Source organism: Vipera ursinii (genome assembly GCF_947247035.1).
Source record: "Vipera ursinii genome assembly, chromosome: 4".
NCBI classification, from domain to species: domain Eukaryota; kingdom Metazoa; phylum Chordata; class Lepidosauria; order Squamata; family Viperidae; genus Vipera; species Vipera ursinii.
This window is the reverse complement of record NC_139514.1, coordinates 55,402,592-55,419,193: the sequence shown is the minus strand read 5'-3', so window position 1 is coordinate 55,419,193 and position 16,602 is coordinate 55,402,592. Positions and strand designations below refer to the sequence as shown.

The window sequence follows — 16,602 nt, the reverse complement described above, 5'->3', positions numbered from 1 at the left end:
AGTGTGTGTGGTAGAACATTGCCACAAATAACTAAGCATATCTAAAAATTCTTTTTGATCCTAATATTATTCCAAACTAATAGTGTTTTGGCTGCAGTATTTCTTTTTCATATTTCAGACTAATTTATCTCAGGACAGCAAAACTGCACTCATGATGGACTATGCAGCAGCCATGGATGGCTCCTGTAAACAAGATGATACTTTTAGTGTTGAAGGGTGTCTTGCACAATCCCCTTCAGATGAAAAAGTATCACTAGCTGCCTCTCGAACGATATCTGCCCTTGAAGAACCCCAGGAACACAGCCATGGTGCACGGACCTTAGATGACAGTCACCATCAATGGCACAACAATGCACTACTAGACCAAGACTGTGATAAGATATCAGGGAGCTCTGTAAGCATCTCAGAATCTGAAACTGTGAAGAAGTCCAAAGGTATGAACCTTTATTCTTAAAGGGGTATCAATGGTATAGCCTTCTCCAGTTAGGCATTTTCTAGAACAGGGATGGGGAACTATGGCCCTTTTTTGTCATCGCTTATTAAGTCATCACTGATAAGAAATGGCTAACATTTTTAGCACAAAAGGGACACTTGTAGGAAATCACCAATATATAATATATATAATTGTATTTTCAGCTATTTTCTCTCAAACTCCCAACTATCAGAGTCATTTAAGGACTCATTTGGTGCATTTCAATAAGTATTTCAAATATAAACTTCTCTTGACATGTTTCAGTTTGCTACACTTGAGGGAGATCCACAGGCATATGAAATGTTATGGTGATATAGCTAGAAGTCATTTAAGAACACCACTATTTTAGTCTTAGTTCCTCTTCTCTGAGATTAATGACTTAATGATTAATGATTTCTTCAGGAAACCCTGGGGGATCTGCAAAGTTAATGTGGATTGTTCCTGGCATTTTGGTAGCTAAAATATTTCTGTTGTTAAAATGTATACTGTATATCAGTGTTTCTCAACCTTGGTAGTTTGAAGATGTGTAGACTTCAACTCCCAGAATTCTCCAGCAGCTATACTAAGTCTGGGAGTTGCAAGTCCACGCATCTTCAAACCGCCAAGGTTGAGAAACATTACTATATATTATGAATTTGTCATTGTAAGCTCAAAATTTTACCAGTTTCAGGTGGGAGCCTAATGTTCTGAGAGTTCAGATTTTTTTTTTAAAAAAGTAACCTTTAAATTTAATTTGAGGGTCCTGCAGATACTATCACTATCAGGTACACACGAAAAGGTATGTGCCATGTCTGTACCTCCTGCCTTTTGTAGTGGTACTCAGAAACATTAATTATTTAGGGGGGGGATCACAATCCATAGATCACAGTCCACATCAACCCTGACCAGCATTTATGAAACTGAGGCGATCCAGCATAGTTATGGAGCACTCAGTTGCCATAGTTTAGGGAACTTCAGTGTTTCAAATAAAGTTGATTTGTGAAGCTAACTATATATTTTCATTGTTGTAGGTGGAATATTAAAAAAGAGTGCAAAGTTATTTTTTCTTCGAAGACATCATAAAAAAGACCCAGGAATGAGCCAATCACATAATGATCTCTCCTACCTACAGCAACCCAGATCTGATGGTACTCAAAAGAAAGGAGGAACCTTAACACGATTTCTAAACAACAAAACTATTTTTAAGAGCAAAACCAAACTAAATGGCTCATCAGTTGGACCACATGCATAAAATCTAGAACCTGCCAAATTATATCAGCTGCACATGACCAATTGTTTACAGAAAAATGAACTACCATATATTTTATGAGGTTTACTAGCAAGGTGATTCACAGAAGATAATAAAGTGTAGTTAGGAAATAATTGGAGTTAGAACTTTGGTTATTAAACTTGTAGAGAATAATTCATATTTATTTGGAAAATTAGCTAATTCAAATCAGTAAGCCTTAGTCTAAAATATAATTTCTAAAAATCAGGTTTAAAATATGCTTTTGCTTGAAATTGAAGTATAGCTGAGAGTTACAATGAAAAACTATTCCATTAATACATATTTGTAGTGGTTGTATTTTTAAAGAGCCACAATGCTAATTTTAAATGGGCTATTGTGCCTGCAGGAAAATGGAGAAAAACAATAAATTGTGATAAAGGTTGACTAATTTAAGAAAATTGTAGGAGAGATCTATAGTAGTCTATGAGATCCAAAAATCATATGGAGTCTGGGTTCACTTTTGCAGACTAACACATGTTATTAATATGCATAAGCTTTCATGAACTTTATGAAGGCTGATGAAATAAACTGCAGCTCATGAAAGTATATACCTTTTAATGAAATCTGAAAATATGCTATCATATTCCTTCAGATTTATGATCTGGGAAATATTTTACTGTGCAATTGTATGTTTGTGCACACATGTGTATATGTATGCACTTGTGTGTATATGTATAGGAATAATTCTTGTTGTATGCACTGGAACTTAATCCCAGATAAAAATGCATAAAATTTCAGCCTTAACATGTTTCTAGAGAGAAAATAAAATATTGAATTGGGAAACCTGATACAGTTGTTGTTAAATACATATAAAATGGTATTGCTTCAGATAGATGCTAGTAATACAAACTGGTAATTTATATAATTACCTATTAGGAATCTATTTTTTTTGTTCTGTAGATATCCTTTTAGTCTAGGATAAGGAGCCTACAGATTACTGAAGCTTCCTTTTCTTACTTCCACAATACTTGGAAACAACATTGCCAATATTGCAATGTGCCTTGGAAATCCTAAAATACAGTATATTAATAATTTAATAGCATCATACTGACAGGTAACATTAGAGCATTAGAGTGCAATCTTTTTCAGTTTCAACTATTATTTTTCTGTTTTGACACAAATTGCTTATTTGAAAAAATAAGGGGAAGTGTTCCCCATTTCTGTATATTCAATATTATAACTTGCTCATTTTAAAAAAATGCATTTCTGTCTATTACGTATTCTGACTCAGTGGGGATTTATTGTGGAATATGTGGCTTGATTGTAAATCCTAGAATCAAGTTCTGCATTGCATTTATTCAGGGTAAATCTGGTGCCAGTTCCATCACTGTGATTTAAATCAATAAATGAAGAGGATTCATAGAAATAAGGTTCTTCCTCCTGTGGATCAATGATTTGCATAAACTGCAGTAATGATGTTAAGAATACAGTCTATTGAAGTCCAACATACAAAATAACATTACTGAAATGAAACAGCAATTTCTGGAAAGTTATGCAAATTCTAATTTTTGTAACGACAGCATACTGTATTATAAACTGACTGCTACGGAGTTATCTATATGAAATGCTTTATTTTCACAGTAAGTGCAGGTTATCCTTGCTTAACAACCCTAACTGGGACCAGAATTTCCATTCAGTGTCATAACTTCAAACAGTCACTGAATAAATGGTTGTTAAGCAAGGACTGCCTACGCTATGATTATCTTAGACACATATCTTTGGATGTAAACTTGCTTCCATGTACCTGGAGTTAGAATCAGTTTGCATGACATTCCGTCTTGTCTTTTTAAAAAATTGTATAGCTTTATGTTGGCACATAAGCAGACTGAAATGCCAAATTAAAAACAAGAGGACTTGCTCTGTAACTCTTACAAATACTTGAACGCATTTAAAACTGTTATTTGAATGACTCAAAACTATGTTGCTGAATTTTAAAGAAAAGTACCAAAGGTATGTCATGTGGTTTGTGATTTTTATCTTAATCGCTATAATAGAAATGAATAGGAATAGCACTTAGACTTATATACTGCTTTATAATGCTTTACAGCACTCTCTAAGCCCGTGGTGGAGAAGCTATGGCACACGTGCCACAGGTGGCACGCAGAGCCCTCTCTGTGGGCACGCACGCCATCACCCCAGTCCTAGGCCTTCAGCTGGGTTTTATAAAACCTTTTCGCTTTAGGCCTCCACCGCCATGTGCAAAAAAAAGGTTCAATCAATCAATTTCAACTTCTTGGGGGGGAAAAAAGATCTCGCAAAGTTGGGATTGATTGAATTTTTTAGTCCCACCCTGTCTGCCATTATCACCGCAGCCACGCCCACCCAATGGGCTGTGCCCACCCAATTGGTCACACCCACCCAATGGGCCACACCCATCCAGAACCCGACATACATGTGGGTTTTGGGTTGCAGTTTGGGCACTCAGTCTCTAAAAGGTTCGCCATCTCTGCTCTAAGAGGTTTAGAGTCAGCAAATTGCCCCCAACAATCTGGGTTCCCATTTTACCAACCTCAGATCCTTACTGAGGATCAGAACTCCTGGCAGTGAGCTGAATTAGCCTGCATTCTAATCACTGCACCACCACAGCTCTAGTAACATCCTGATACTGCAGTGGAATGACATACTGACCAACATTATTTCTGCTCAAAGCAGAATGATTATATAAGAAAGATTCAAGTTGATTTAGGAAATTTGAAAGATAGTTAAAATGTAAATCATTGGAAACATCTTGCTCATATTCTTCTGAAATTAATTGAATATTTATGCCCCATTTCATTAGACAAGGGAAACTTTGCAAAACCTCTGATTTTTGCCTTTTATCATTTGACAATACGTGGGGTTTCCTAAAAAGGAGTTCCTAAAAAAGAATTAATATTGCTGTCTTCCTTTTTTAACTTTAGCTTGCCCAAATATGCCCAACACAGTCATTGCAATTATTAATTAGTAGTAACATCCAAAGAAACTGAATGCTTTTCAAGATTACTTCAGGCAGTAGGTAGGGTAGAGTGACATTTCCAGTTGCTTTTATGGAAAGAAAATGAAGGATTTTTTTATGGCACTCAGAAAGGCAAAATGCAGTTTTCTTCTTTCCACTTGTCTCCTGTTTAGGCTTTTGAATGCTTTTATGAGATTTATATGGATGAAAACCATAACATAGGCACCCAGGAATAGAGTCAGATGTTTAAATTTTTCTAACTTTACACATGGGGACTATCCTAATGCAAGACATAAAACAGAATATTAATCACACTGTATATTAGCAATTATTATTGGTAAAACTAAATATGCCCAACACAGTCATTGCAATTATTAATTAGTAGTAACATCCAAAGAAACTGAATGCTTTTCAAGATTACTTCAGGCATATTATTATGGTCTGATTTCAAATGTTGGATAAGCCTAAAATTGTGAGATGCAGCTATAGTAGCTGCAGATATAGTAGCTGAATTCATGCACTGAGTTGAATTCAGGTTCTAGATTAAGAATAAGAAGAAATCAGATTTCTTAATTATTATTAACCTTAGAATCTCAACTCATGATGCAAAGAAGCATTATACTTAGAATTTGAAATGTTTTATTTTACTGAATCTAAACCTGACTACAAAATCCTAACTCCTCCATTTTAATTGTATGAGCTCAGGTCATTTCATTGCAATTATTAAGGAAGAAAACTATACTGTGTGATGTATCAGTATACTCCAATCTACTTTTCATCCTATTATTGTAAGCCTCTGTATTCCTTTAGAAGTAGGATTTTTATTTTGTCAAAAGCCAACCTGATATTCTTGACTGATTGTATTTCATGTAAAACTTAGAAAGGGGAAGACTCACACAACCTTCAGTTTATACTGAAATTTGCATCAACTATCTAACCTTAAAGGAAACATCAAGAAGACTTTTTTTGTCTCTGATACAATACAGGTAGTCCTTACTTACCAACCACTCACTCAGTGATCATTTAAAGTTGGGACGGTGCTGAAGGACTGGCACTTTTAACTAGCCCTCAACTTCTGGCCATTGCAGAACCCTTGCAATGATTTGAGTGATTGGCAATTGGTTTCACTTATACTATTACAACCTTCCCTGGCAGCTTTCCATAAGCAAAGGCAATGGAGAAGCCATCAGGGAAGGTCGCATGTAGCTTTAATAAATCCCAATGGACTTCTTGCACTCACTCTGTACCAGCCTTCACTTGGGCTTCCTGTGTTCATGTGTAGCCTCCACCAGGCCTCTCAAGCCTTCCCCCAAAATCCCCCTGGCCTACGCCAGTCCCCCCCCCCAGGACCCCCCTGCAAAATTTCTCATCTTCATGAAACATCCTCATGACATTTCCCACACTCCCTGCTTGAGACTATATTATTTAGCAATGGCAATCCCAGTCCCAATTGCTGTCATAACCTGAGGACTCTCTATATAATGCAATGAAGGGAAAATAAAGTTGCTGAGTTGGAGATATTAAGTTACAAGGACCATATCAGAACTGCTGGAGGAAAGATCCTTCCACACACAAATAAAGTTCTACCAGGCATCATAGCCACCAAACTACTGTTCTGTATGGGCCAGTACATGAGCACAGTTTGGAAGGGCATTGGGAACAACAACAGAGGCTCAAAACGCCAGTTGCTCATAAACAGAGTAGTTGCCCAAGATTCAAGGGCTAGACAGACCAATTTGAGCATAGCCTGGATTGACTACAGGAAAGCTTATGACTCAATGCCACACTCATGGATCTGTGAATGCCTAGAAGTATAGAAAGTCAACAGGACACTGAGAGCCTTCCTCAAAAGCTCAATGTAACTGTTGAAGACAACGCTGGAAGTCAACTCAATATAGGTCACACAAGTAGCCATTAAGTGCAGCGTATACCACGGTGATGCACTATCCCCATTGCTGTTAGGCTTGAATCCCCTCTACCAGATAATCACAAGGACTAGATATGGATACAAATTCAAGAGTGATATTACCATCAACCACTTTTTGTACATGGTTGACATCAAGTTGCATGCTAAAAGTGAATCAACTCATCATTCCACCTGACTTGGGACTACAGTGGGGACGTCAGGATGTCATTCAGACTAAAGAGGTGTGGGCAGATGGTAGTCAACAGAGGAAGACACAGACCACCTATAAATATGAAATGGGAATGTATAGATAGAGATATAGATAATGGAAAATGTTATTTACTTGCACATGCTCAATCTAGGAAAACAATTGGAAAACAATCTTCAATTACTTTCTCTTTTACTAATATAGAAATGCTGAAAATGAAACATTATTTTTTTCTCTCTTCTGTGGAAGGCTAGATTCCCTCATTCCATTCAAAAGAAAATGAACTTCACCTACTCCCCAGGCTATTCACATCCCTATTTTATGAAAATAGCCACCAGTATCTGTAATAATAGAGTAAGGGTTTGGCTTAAGGAATGGGAAGGGGCCCCAATTGGCAGGGAATTAGCTGGGAATGACAGGAGTTCTTATCTAGTGCATTAGCAGGCCCAAGTTGGAAAAGATTGCAGTGAAATCTCTTCCAGCAATTTTCTTCCGTTACAGCAACAGACAAGTTTGAAGGTTTCTGTGAAGAGAGAATTATTAGGCTGCAACAATTATGCAGCAGCAACCAACTATACTATGCAGTTAACACTATCCTCTTGGGATGTTCCTACATCGAAGCATACTCAGTCAGCCAGGTCACCCTGTTCAAAGATAGTCCAGGGTTTTTCCTCATGACTGCATTCATTCCTCCAGGACCTGAGTTGGCAGAAAAATTTGCCAGCATAATTTGATCTGCTCTGATGGGCGTGTTGTAATCTGCCTCAGCAATGCGGTTTGTGGATGGTCCTCTCTATACAGTTTTGCTTAGGAACAGCTTTAAGAGCACTAATTAGTAGATTCTCCTGGCTTTATTTCTCCATCCAACTAGTCATCAGCAAGTGTGTTTTTGCAAAGGGGGGGGAGAAGATTGCTCTTCTTAAGGCATGTCACTTTAAAGTCATAAGTCATATAAATGCTCCATATCATCAACCCAGTTTTTTAATATAGATATGAATACTAGTTTTTGACACATTGATGGAGCAGAGAATAAGCTGGGGTGAAGCAGGAGAAAACTGACAGGGTACATCTTGAGAGCTACCTCTCATTTTATCCTAGCCTGATCTTCTACCCTATCACCCTCTCAGTTGGGCTATCTTTGGATAATGTTGGTCCTTCTTGGGTTGGCAGGGTAACTGGAAGAACTACTGATAGTTTCAACCCAGATCCCAAATACACTAGATTGGTAAACCCTGCTGGAAAGTAATGGTGCTGATAATCAATGGCCAGTTAGCAGCACCTAGAAAATAGCCCATATAATATGTAAAATGGTGTTCTGCTTTCCAAAGTAATAAAGACAATGCAAAACACAGACATGCAAAATTCTTTGTTGAAAGAACAACTTATTTCAGACAAAACCACCAACAGAGCTCCCTCCGGCTCAAATTCAACTACAAGTCCTTTCTTAAACATTTATTTTTTGATAGAAGGGCCTAAGGTAGAAGTGCAGGTCAAGTATTATGGGGCAGATGCTTCTAAAGAATCCAGATGTTTCTCCTACAGCAGGGGTGTCAAACTGCCGGCCCGTGGGCCGGAGCATCACAGAGAACCTGCGCCCATCCCATTGCTGGCAATGGGAAAAAGTTCTGATACGTCGCGCAACGTCATGTGACGTCGCGAGTTTGACATGTCTGTCCTACAGTGTCCCAAGTTGGAATGGACATGGAAGATGGACCTCAGTGACCAGAGGCCAAGTTCCCCCCCCCCAGTAGCCTCAACTGGCCAGTAGATACTCATCAAATATTGATGGTCAGGAGCTAACCTGACCATCAATAAGAATGAGATGCACTGTAGTTGTTCATACATCAAGGCTTGTGTCAGAAGAAAATAAAAAAGTCTGCTTTAAAATGGAAACAGCTATAGACAAATCTGCCTCCATAATGTACTGGGGATAAAAAGCTGTCTCACTGAGGACCTGTCCTCTAAAAATAGTGGTCAACAGTGATGAAAATGAGTCTTCAGTCTGGAAATCAGGTAATAATGATGGCGATGATGGCAATGATATTGGTGGTGGTGGTGATGATGGTGATAAAATAATAATAATAAAAAATTATATATAATTAATTTATTAATAATTATATATAATTATTATTATAGTAAGGCAGCCTTACTAGGAACTGCTTCTATCCTGCGACGATATCTGTAATACCATCAAACATCCACATCTGCCTATCCCAGGTCCTTGGTCAGGACTCGATAGGTAGACAAAAATGCCAAATCCAGTCTGAACACCTGGCTGACTGTGCGATGATTAATAATAACAATAACAACAATAATAATAATAGAGTTGGAAGGGACCTTGGAGGTCTTTTAGTCCAGCTCCCTGCTCAGGCAGGAAATGGTTGTCCAGCAGCTTGTTCCATTGATTAATTGTTCTGTCAGGAAATTTCTCCTTAGGTATTGCTCCATGTTCATATTGAGACACTATGAAATAACAGTTTTATTGGAGTTTCTTTATTCATTCAATTTATATCCTAATTACAGAAATGGAACTGAAAATAGCTCCATTCTGAATGCGACTCAAGACATATTCTTGCCTTTTAAAATCAAGTCTCCAGTGACAGTTAACATTCGTTGATAACTTGAAGGAACTGTATTAACCAAACTAGCTTTATCATATTCGTCCGCTTGATCAAAAATTGGAGGTAATCAGGTTTTATTCACTCTACTGCTTTTAGGTACGGCAATCCACTTCTATTACTAAGACTGTGCCTTCGCATTCTGTTGATGCCAGAATTTCTCCCGGACTTCGATATAGAATGGTTGCAATCGAACCAGTACTCTAATGACCACACAGCAGCTACTAAGGCAGTCGTTCGCCCCTTTCCTTTCTGTGCTTGGCTGACAGTCGTCAACTTTTCCATCCGTTCTAGTCCGAGCAACCCAACTTTATCCCATCCCGAACTACAATTCCCATGATGCTTTGCGACGTCGCGCGTTAGCTTCCGGTGGCGCGTGACTTCCGGCTCGGATCGGAACCTGGAGTCCGGACTCGATCCGGGTATCAACATTCCAAAAACAGGTAATGCCAAGCCCCCGCTTTGGTCCGCGTCTCTCTCTTACTCCCAGGAACTCTTCCTTGCCCGGTGCGCGAGACCCAGTGCCGGTGATTTCCCTCCGTAGAGTTTCCCCCGGCGGCGCGGCGGGGTCCCTTCCCCGCCCGTGCTGCCGCCTGCTCCTCCCTCCCCTCCGTCCCGCTCGCCTCCTCCACGCCGCCTGTTCTTTGTTACAGGCAGGAGCCGCCAGCGGCCGCGCGCACTGGGAAAGGGTGAGGTGGGTCCGAGGCAAAACCCGGCGGAGCCGCTCCCGGATCCCCAGCCCGGCCCGATCCAGGCAAGCCGCTGCCTCCTTACGTGGAGGTGACGGGCTTGCCTGTTCCTGCTGCTGCCGCCGCCGCCGCCGCCGCCCTGGGCTGTCGAAGCTCCTCCGCTCATCCTCCCCTTTCTTTTTCCTCTTAACTCCGCGCCAGAACCGGGTGGGATACCCTGGGAGCGAGAATGAGGCACAAAACGAGCGGTGGTGGGATGGGCCTTTGTCGGTACCACTCGCCAGCCTAGTAAGGGCAAGGGGTTGGCGTCTGCAGAGGGAGGAGGAGGAGGAGGACGGAGCCGCCTCGGAGCCTTCCTTTCCTCCTTCCTTCGCCCGAACTTGAGACTCGAATCCTCGGCGAAGAAAAGCCAGGCGCTCTCTAGTCTGGCTGGGTCGGGCACAACGTTTGTTCTCTCGTAGGCATCGGGTCTCTGGGCTAGGGCAGTATTCAGAACAGCACCGCACCACATCTGGAACGCAGCGCTTCCACTGCTGCAAAAGTCACCTGTTCAATTCTGCGACCCAGCCTGTTGCAAAATCCACGAGGGGCTTATCGTTAGCGATCAGACGGAAGGGACCACCCAACTTTGACCCTTTTACGCAAAAAGTCCATTCTCCAACTTCATATGAAGGAATTTGATCGAGCGAACGTATCTCGTTCTTTTTAAGTGCAGTCAGTATGCAAAGTTAACTCCAAGCGCCTATGGCATGGATAAGCAAAACCATGGAAAGAATACTTGGGACCTTAAGCAAAGCACATATTTTTACCGTTTTTTCACTCTTATGTTTGCAGAGTAAGAAGTGGAATACTGTATTGATCACTAGCGACTTGATAATTCTTAAGGTGTGGTTAATATTAAACATATTCTGAAACCATATTTTGCATCTCCTATTCTTCCACAGTAGTAAACATTTCTTCCTCTATAATGGAGTTAGTGATTACAGATTTATTAGCGAGTGTGATATGTGGAGAAATAGTGTCCGAATGGCGTGTTAAGACAAGTTCTGTCTACAGTATTCAGTGGAACATCTAAATATATGTGTACTGTAGAATTCCACAATTAATCACCATTAAATCTTATTGATTGTGTTTCAAAATTAAAATAATGAAAGATCAGAAGTGTTTTCAAGGGACTGTACTGCTTGGACATACGTTTTATGCTATTTACTTTAATTTAGGGCCATATTTCACTGTTTTCTGACAAAACTTAATAAATATGCTGTGTTGCATGTATTTTGGAAGAACCAGAAGAATGACATTTGGACAGGGACACTTAATTATAGTTATATGATATTTTAGCAGAATATATGCTTTTATTTCAGACTGTTATTTTGAAGTGTTTTCTGTCTGGGTTTGCAGTGACATATTTTCATCTTAAAATGTATAAGATAATATCCTATATTTTCTAGAATTTTTCCTATAGTTCATTTTATTGCAGCACTAATTCTATCTCATCTCTAAAGTAACAGTTGTCTGCTAAAATCTCACATAATTACTATTCTGTAAATGAACTAAATTAGAACTTAGAACTAAATTTGTTAACTGATTTACTTCCAGGTAAGTGAGTATAGTTTTAATTTTCTTTCTTCCACTCAGTTGCACTGATACATTCCATCTACTGTACTCTTGGTATTGGTTATAAATGGATAACACGATTTTAGTAACTCTTTCTGGAGCCAGTAGAGGTCAGTTGTGTCACATTCATACAAGCAACCAAGGATTCTTTACATTTTAAAGGAATTGTTCAGGCTTCAAATTAAGGCAACCTTAAATACTGGAAGAGAGTACTGTAAGACATGAAGTGGATTTGGGGCAGGAATCAATTCAAATATTAATCTGTCATCTCCCACCCACATTTCATCTTATTTTTAATGTAAATGAATCAAAAATCTGTTGATTGGGCAAATAGTTTTATAGTATATGTTTATATTTTAAATCTTGCATTGTTTAGAGTTGGTGTTAAATGGTTCATTCAGATTTATTTATTTATTTATTTATCTTACCTAGCCTGAAGAATAATATACCACTGAACAGATTAATGCATATATGAACTATTTTTACCAACTGATGTTATTTCTTCAGTTGGTGTCACTATTCATATATATCGTTTTTAAATAAAAGCATTGCAGTGACTTATCATTTTTATAGTGCATTGGAATTTGACCATTGGTCTCTCAAAATAGTATTTTAAAAAGGTAACAGAACCATTTTATTAATAGGGACGTAAGGGTTTAGGATTTTTACAGAAATCCCGCATCTCAGTGTAAAATATATTAATCTTGTTTTTGTTATTTGGTTGGTGTGTAACTTTATAAGATTGATTAATAGTTTCTTTCCCCTCCATTCTCATAATTTCTGCTATCAAATAAGCAGAGTAATTTTGATCCCTTGCTTATGTATTTTCCAAAGCTTATAACAGAGTAAGAATTAAGGAGGCTTGTTTTGAAACTTCAGTTCAACATTCTTTTTGCAATTTTACTGGTTGAAGCCTCTGATACAGTTACCTCCACACTGGAGTCTTAAGATTTAGTCCTGAGTATTCATGTATCATGGGTTTTATGCCACTCAGAGAGTGTTCATCTGACTATAAAACTAACTTTTAAAACTGTAAGAACTAAATAAGTTTTCATAGCTCTCACCCTCCATGTCCTTTCTTCAATGAAAGCACTTCATGATTGCCAAAAGCTAGCAAAGATGTAGTTATATAAAACAGTAAGGGAATATAGCAGTTACCCTAATATTGATAAGCAAGCTCCACTGAATTAAATGTTTTTTATTTCAATTGAGATTTGTATAGGATTGCACTATGAAAATTCTAAAAATCAAGCAATATAACCATACGTATGTTTGTTTTTTTTTTAAAAAAATGCTTAGGGTTAGATTCATAATACTATAAAACATGCCTGGGAATCAGCCCTGCTGAAATAATAGAATCCTATAGAGGTGTACAATTTAAAAGAAAAAGAAAATCATATATACTATGCACTGAAAGGAAGGTAATATTCTGTTTTAGAATTGGATACTAAGTGCTTAAATCTCATACAATCAAATGTTCTTTTGTCAGAGATTAAAAATGGCTTCTGTTTTACAGAATTGTTACCAGTCGATACAATTTTTCCTTCAGCTAAATAGATTCTTAATGTTTCATCCATCCAAACTAAATCTTTCTACAGAAATGGTAGGAGGTAGTGTATTTTTGTAGCACATACAAAGTTTCAGGAAAGAAATTGACTACTGTCCAGTTGTGTGACTATATTATGTAACTCATAATAATAATTCTACAATCAAATTCATGGAATAAAGGTGAGCAAAATTTAAGTGCTACAGCAAAAATTAAGAATTTTACATCTAAAAGCTCCTATGCAGTATACAGAATTGTCTGTTAGCAACAGCAATATTATTTCGACAAAGAGCAAAATGTTTTTATGTTGCTTTCAAGATTAGACTTTGGAGTAAAATGAGCTAACTTCAGAGGTCAGCTCTATCAGATAATTTACCAATTTTATAAGTTTTCATGCCATTGAGTTAGTGGTAACTCTTGGTGACCATTCAGATAGATTTTCCTCCATAGTCTGTCCTTATGTCAGTGTTTCGGGTCTTGAAAAGATGTACCCGTTGCCACTGTAACCATCCATCTTGCTGTTGGTTGTCCTGTTTGCTTCTGCTTTTCCCAACATTAAAACCTTCTCTGGAGAATTAAGTCTTACGCAATGATCCATTTCTTTCAGCCTTGGTTTTAGTCAACAAGTATGAAATAGTTAAATAGTATTTAATGCCATTTAATATATCCGTTGGCTATACAGGCAACAGGAAACACTTCTATTGTCAGTTCCTGTTAATAATCTAGAACGGTGTCTCTACAAACATTTGGATTGCAAAGAATACCCTTTGCAATCCATATAACAATTTGGAGAAATAGTTTAGCTCCATTGAAATATGTGCTCCTTTGCACGGCTGTATTTGCTTGAAAAGTGTGGTATGTTTAATATGCTGGACTAGGAGTTGGTGGAGACCCATGTTGCAGTCCACTCTCAGCTACAGAAGTTCACTGGGCAATATTGAGCAAGTCACTCTTTGCCAACCAAACCTATCTCACAGATGCTGTTGTGTGGTGTACTGTATATACTGTTTCTTGTTCTAAAGGTGGTATATAAATCTAATAAACAAGAAACAGTTTGTTAATAAGTTTGTTATGATTTATTCCTCTCCTTCTCTTATTTTCTGCTGGGTCTCGGTGCTCTCTGAACCTAGTTGTTTTCTTAGTGCTAATAGCACTGATGCGGTTACCTAGTTTGGATAATGAAACATCTACAAGAAAACAAGCAAGCTCAGAGAGCACCAAAGACCCCTCATTTCAACCTGGAGTTACAGATATTCTCCTTTATTTTTATTTTCTGCATTAAATCATTTTTCTTCACATGAGGGTTTTTTTTAAATTAACGTACATTGTATGTTTGTTAAAGGACTGGCTTGCATACTTTGAATTGACCTGCACTGTAAAATAATGGGGGTATTTTGGACAGGCTGCAAATTTCTACCTATCTGGTGATTTCATCACTTTTAGCCACTTGTCTGTTAAATGATTCTGGGGTTTTTTGGTCACTTTAGGGATACAGTAGGTGTGGTTCGAGGAGTATCCTTTTGTTGCAGCAGAGATAGATGTTACACCCAAGGCTTTGTTTTACACAGTACTGTGAAATATATTCCTTTCATTTTTAAAAAAAAAAATAACATGGTTTTAAATATTATGAAATGTGGTTTTGGAAATATTCTTGAAGGTTTATGGGGCAGAGGGGATGTGTTTGTCAGCCAGGTTCCCTGTTGTGATTTTTCCCTATGCAAGAATATATTTCTCAGGAGATTTACCAAATGTCACTACTTTTTCCAAAGTGAAAAGATGCTTCTCTAAACCTCTGTAAAAAAAATTGGCGTGAACCTTTTTTTTTTTTTACTACCCTTACAGCAGCATGTCTCAACCTTGGCAACTTGAAGACGTGTGGACTTTTGCTCCCAGAATTGAAGTTGCTGGCTTGGGAATTCTGGGAGTTGAGTTCAAGTTGCCAAGGTTGAGAAATGCTGCCTTACAGTGTTTCTGAGAGGGAGGCAGGTAGACATACAGTAACAATCCCAGTCGATGACTAAAGCAACCCTTTTTAAGTGTTTCAATTTTAAGGTAATATTTCCCCTCTTCTCCAAGCAGAGCTTTTACCACAGATACAATCCAGCACACTTCATCAACGATGTGATCAGGCCAAGTATTAGTTGAGCTGCTTATCTCCACTTTAGGCTGCTCTGGGTACACATTCTCCCTTCTAGTTACTGGGCACTGTTCTCCAGTAGTATTTTGGGTTTGGGCTGCAGAAAAGAAGATTGGACTTCTCCTTCCATGCAGTCCTCCATGCCTGCTAACCTGACTGACAGATCCCAGTTACAGAAGAGGAAGATGGGTTGAAGTGGAAGGAAGTGCTCCTGATGGTCACAACCTCTTCTCTGTACTCATGAAACAAAATGCTGTTTCTGAACATGGACTGAGCACTTGGAGAGTGCTAAATCTGAATCTAAAAATAATCTAGTGACATTCCTCATCCCTTACTCTTTCTCTCTTACTCAGTAATTAGGAGAACAAATGTCTGACAGTTCAAGGATTGGTAATTGCATCACAAGTGCTTAGAAATCTTGCAACTCAAGAAAAGGCATTGGGAGACGTTAGAAGTCTGCAATTTACATTGCTTATTTACTTACTTACTTACTTACTTAAATGTATATACCACTGTTGAGCAATTCCTATACCCATAAGGAATTTCATAATATTGACTATATCACAATATATTCCTTTTGTGTCTAATCACACTTGGCCAAATAAAGTGTTCAATTCAATTCAAGATGAGATTTTTAAGTAACATGGATAACATGGCTGGTCAGTCACACATGCGGAACTGAGTTTTGTATTACCGACAAAAAATAAAATAAACATTGGTATATTCTCATTCCATATAAGGAAATACATATATTTTTCTTTCTGGAAACAGTATTTCTTTTGGAATTCTTATGTAATTCAGACAGTCCTTAATATAAGCCTATAGATAACAGAAAATCAGATCAGAGAGAGTATATCATTGGAGATATTTCATTTTACTCATTTTAAAGCAGGAAACCCTATGGAAGATATTCTAGTGATCTGATTGATATTTCTGTCCTTTTGGTTTTGACAGATACCAGAAATGGCTGAAGAAGGCAGCGACTTTATATGTAAGTGCTCAAGAAGAAAGAATAAATCATTGCTATGATTTTTTTGTGCTGTTAAAATTGAATTTGTCATTCTGTTCTACATTAGTCATTTAATAGAGTAAATGTAGGGAGGATACAGGTAGTCCTCAACTAACAACCGTTTGACTTAACCATATGACCATTGTACTTTCGTTTAGTGATCATTCAAAGGTACAGTGGCACTGAAAAAAGTGACTT

At 38.1% G+C, this 16,602-nt stretch overlaps 2 protein-coding genes across 4 annotated transcripts in view; both read left to right on the top strand.

The window, feature by feature from the left end:
- C2CD2 (C2 calcium dependent domain containing 2) overlaps window positions 1–3,692 on the top strand; it is a 48,068-nt gene extending 44,376 nt beyond the window's left edge. For both annotated transcript variants that reach the window (XM_083361470.1, XM_083361469.1), the window contains 2 exons: window positions 119–434; window positions 1,483–3,692. In XM_083361470.1, coding sequence (XP_083217596.1) covers window positions 119–434; window positions 1,483–1,703 — 537 coding nt within the window. In that variant the 3' untranslated portion in view covers window positions 1,704–3,692. The remainder of the gene's footprint in view (window positions 1–118; window positions 435–1,482) is intronic.
- A 6,120-nt stretch (window positions 3,693–9,812) lies between these two features.
- Window positions 9,813–16,602, top strand: part of PRDM15 (PR/SET domain 15) — a 58,252-nt gene continuing 51,462 nt past the window's right edge. For both annotated transcript variants that reach the window (XM_083361429.1, XM_083361428.1), the window contains exons 1-2: window positions 9,813–9,849; window positions 16,350–16,386. In XM_083361429.1, the coding sequence (XP_083217555.1) occupies window positions 16,359–16,386 (28 nt within the window). In that variant the 5' untranslated portion in view covers window positions 9,813–9,849; window positions 16,350–16,358. The remainder of the gene's footprint in view (window positions 9,850–16,349; window positions 16,387–16,602) is intronic.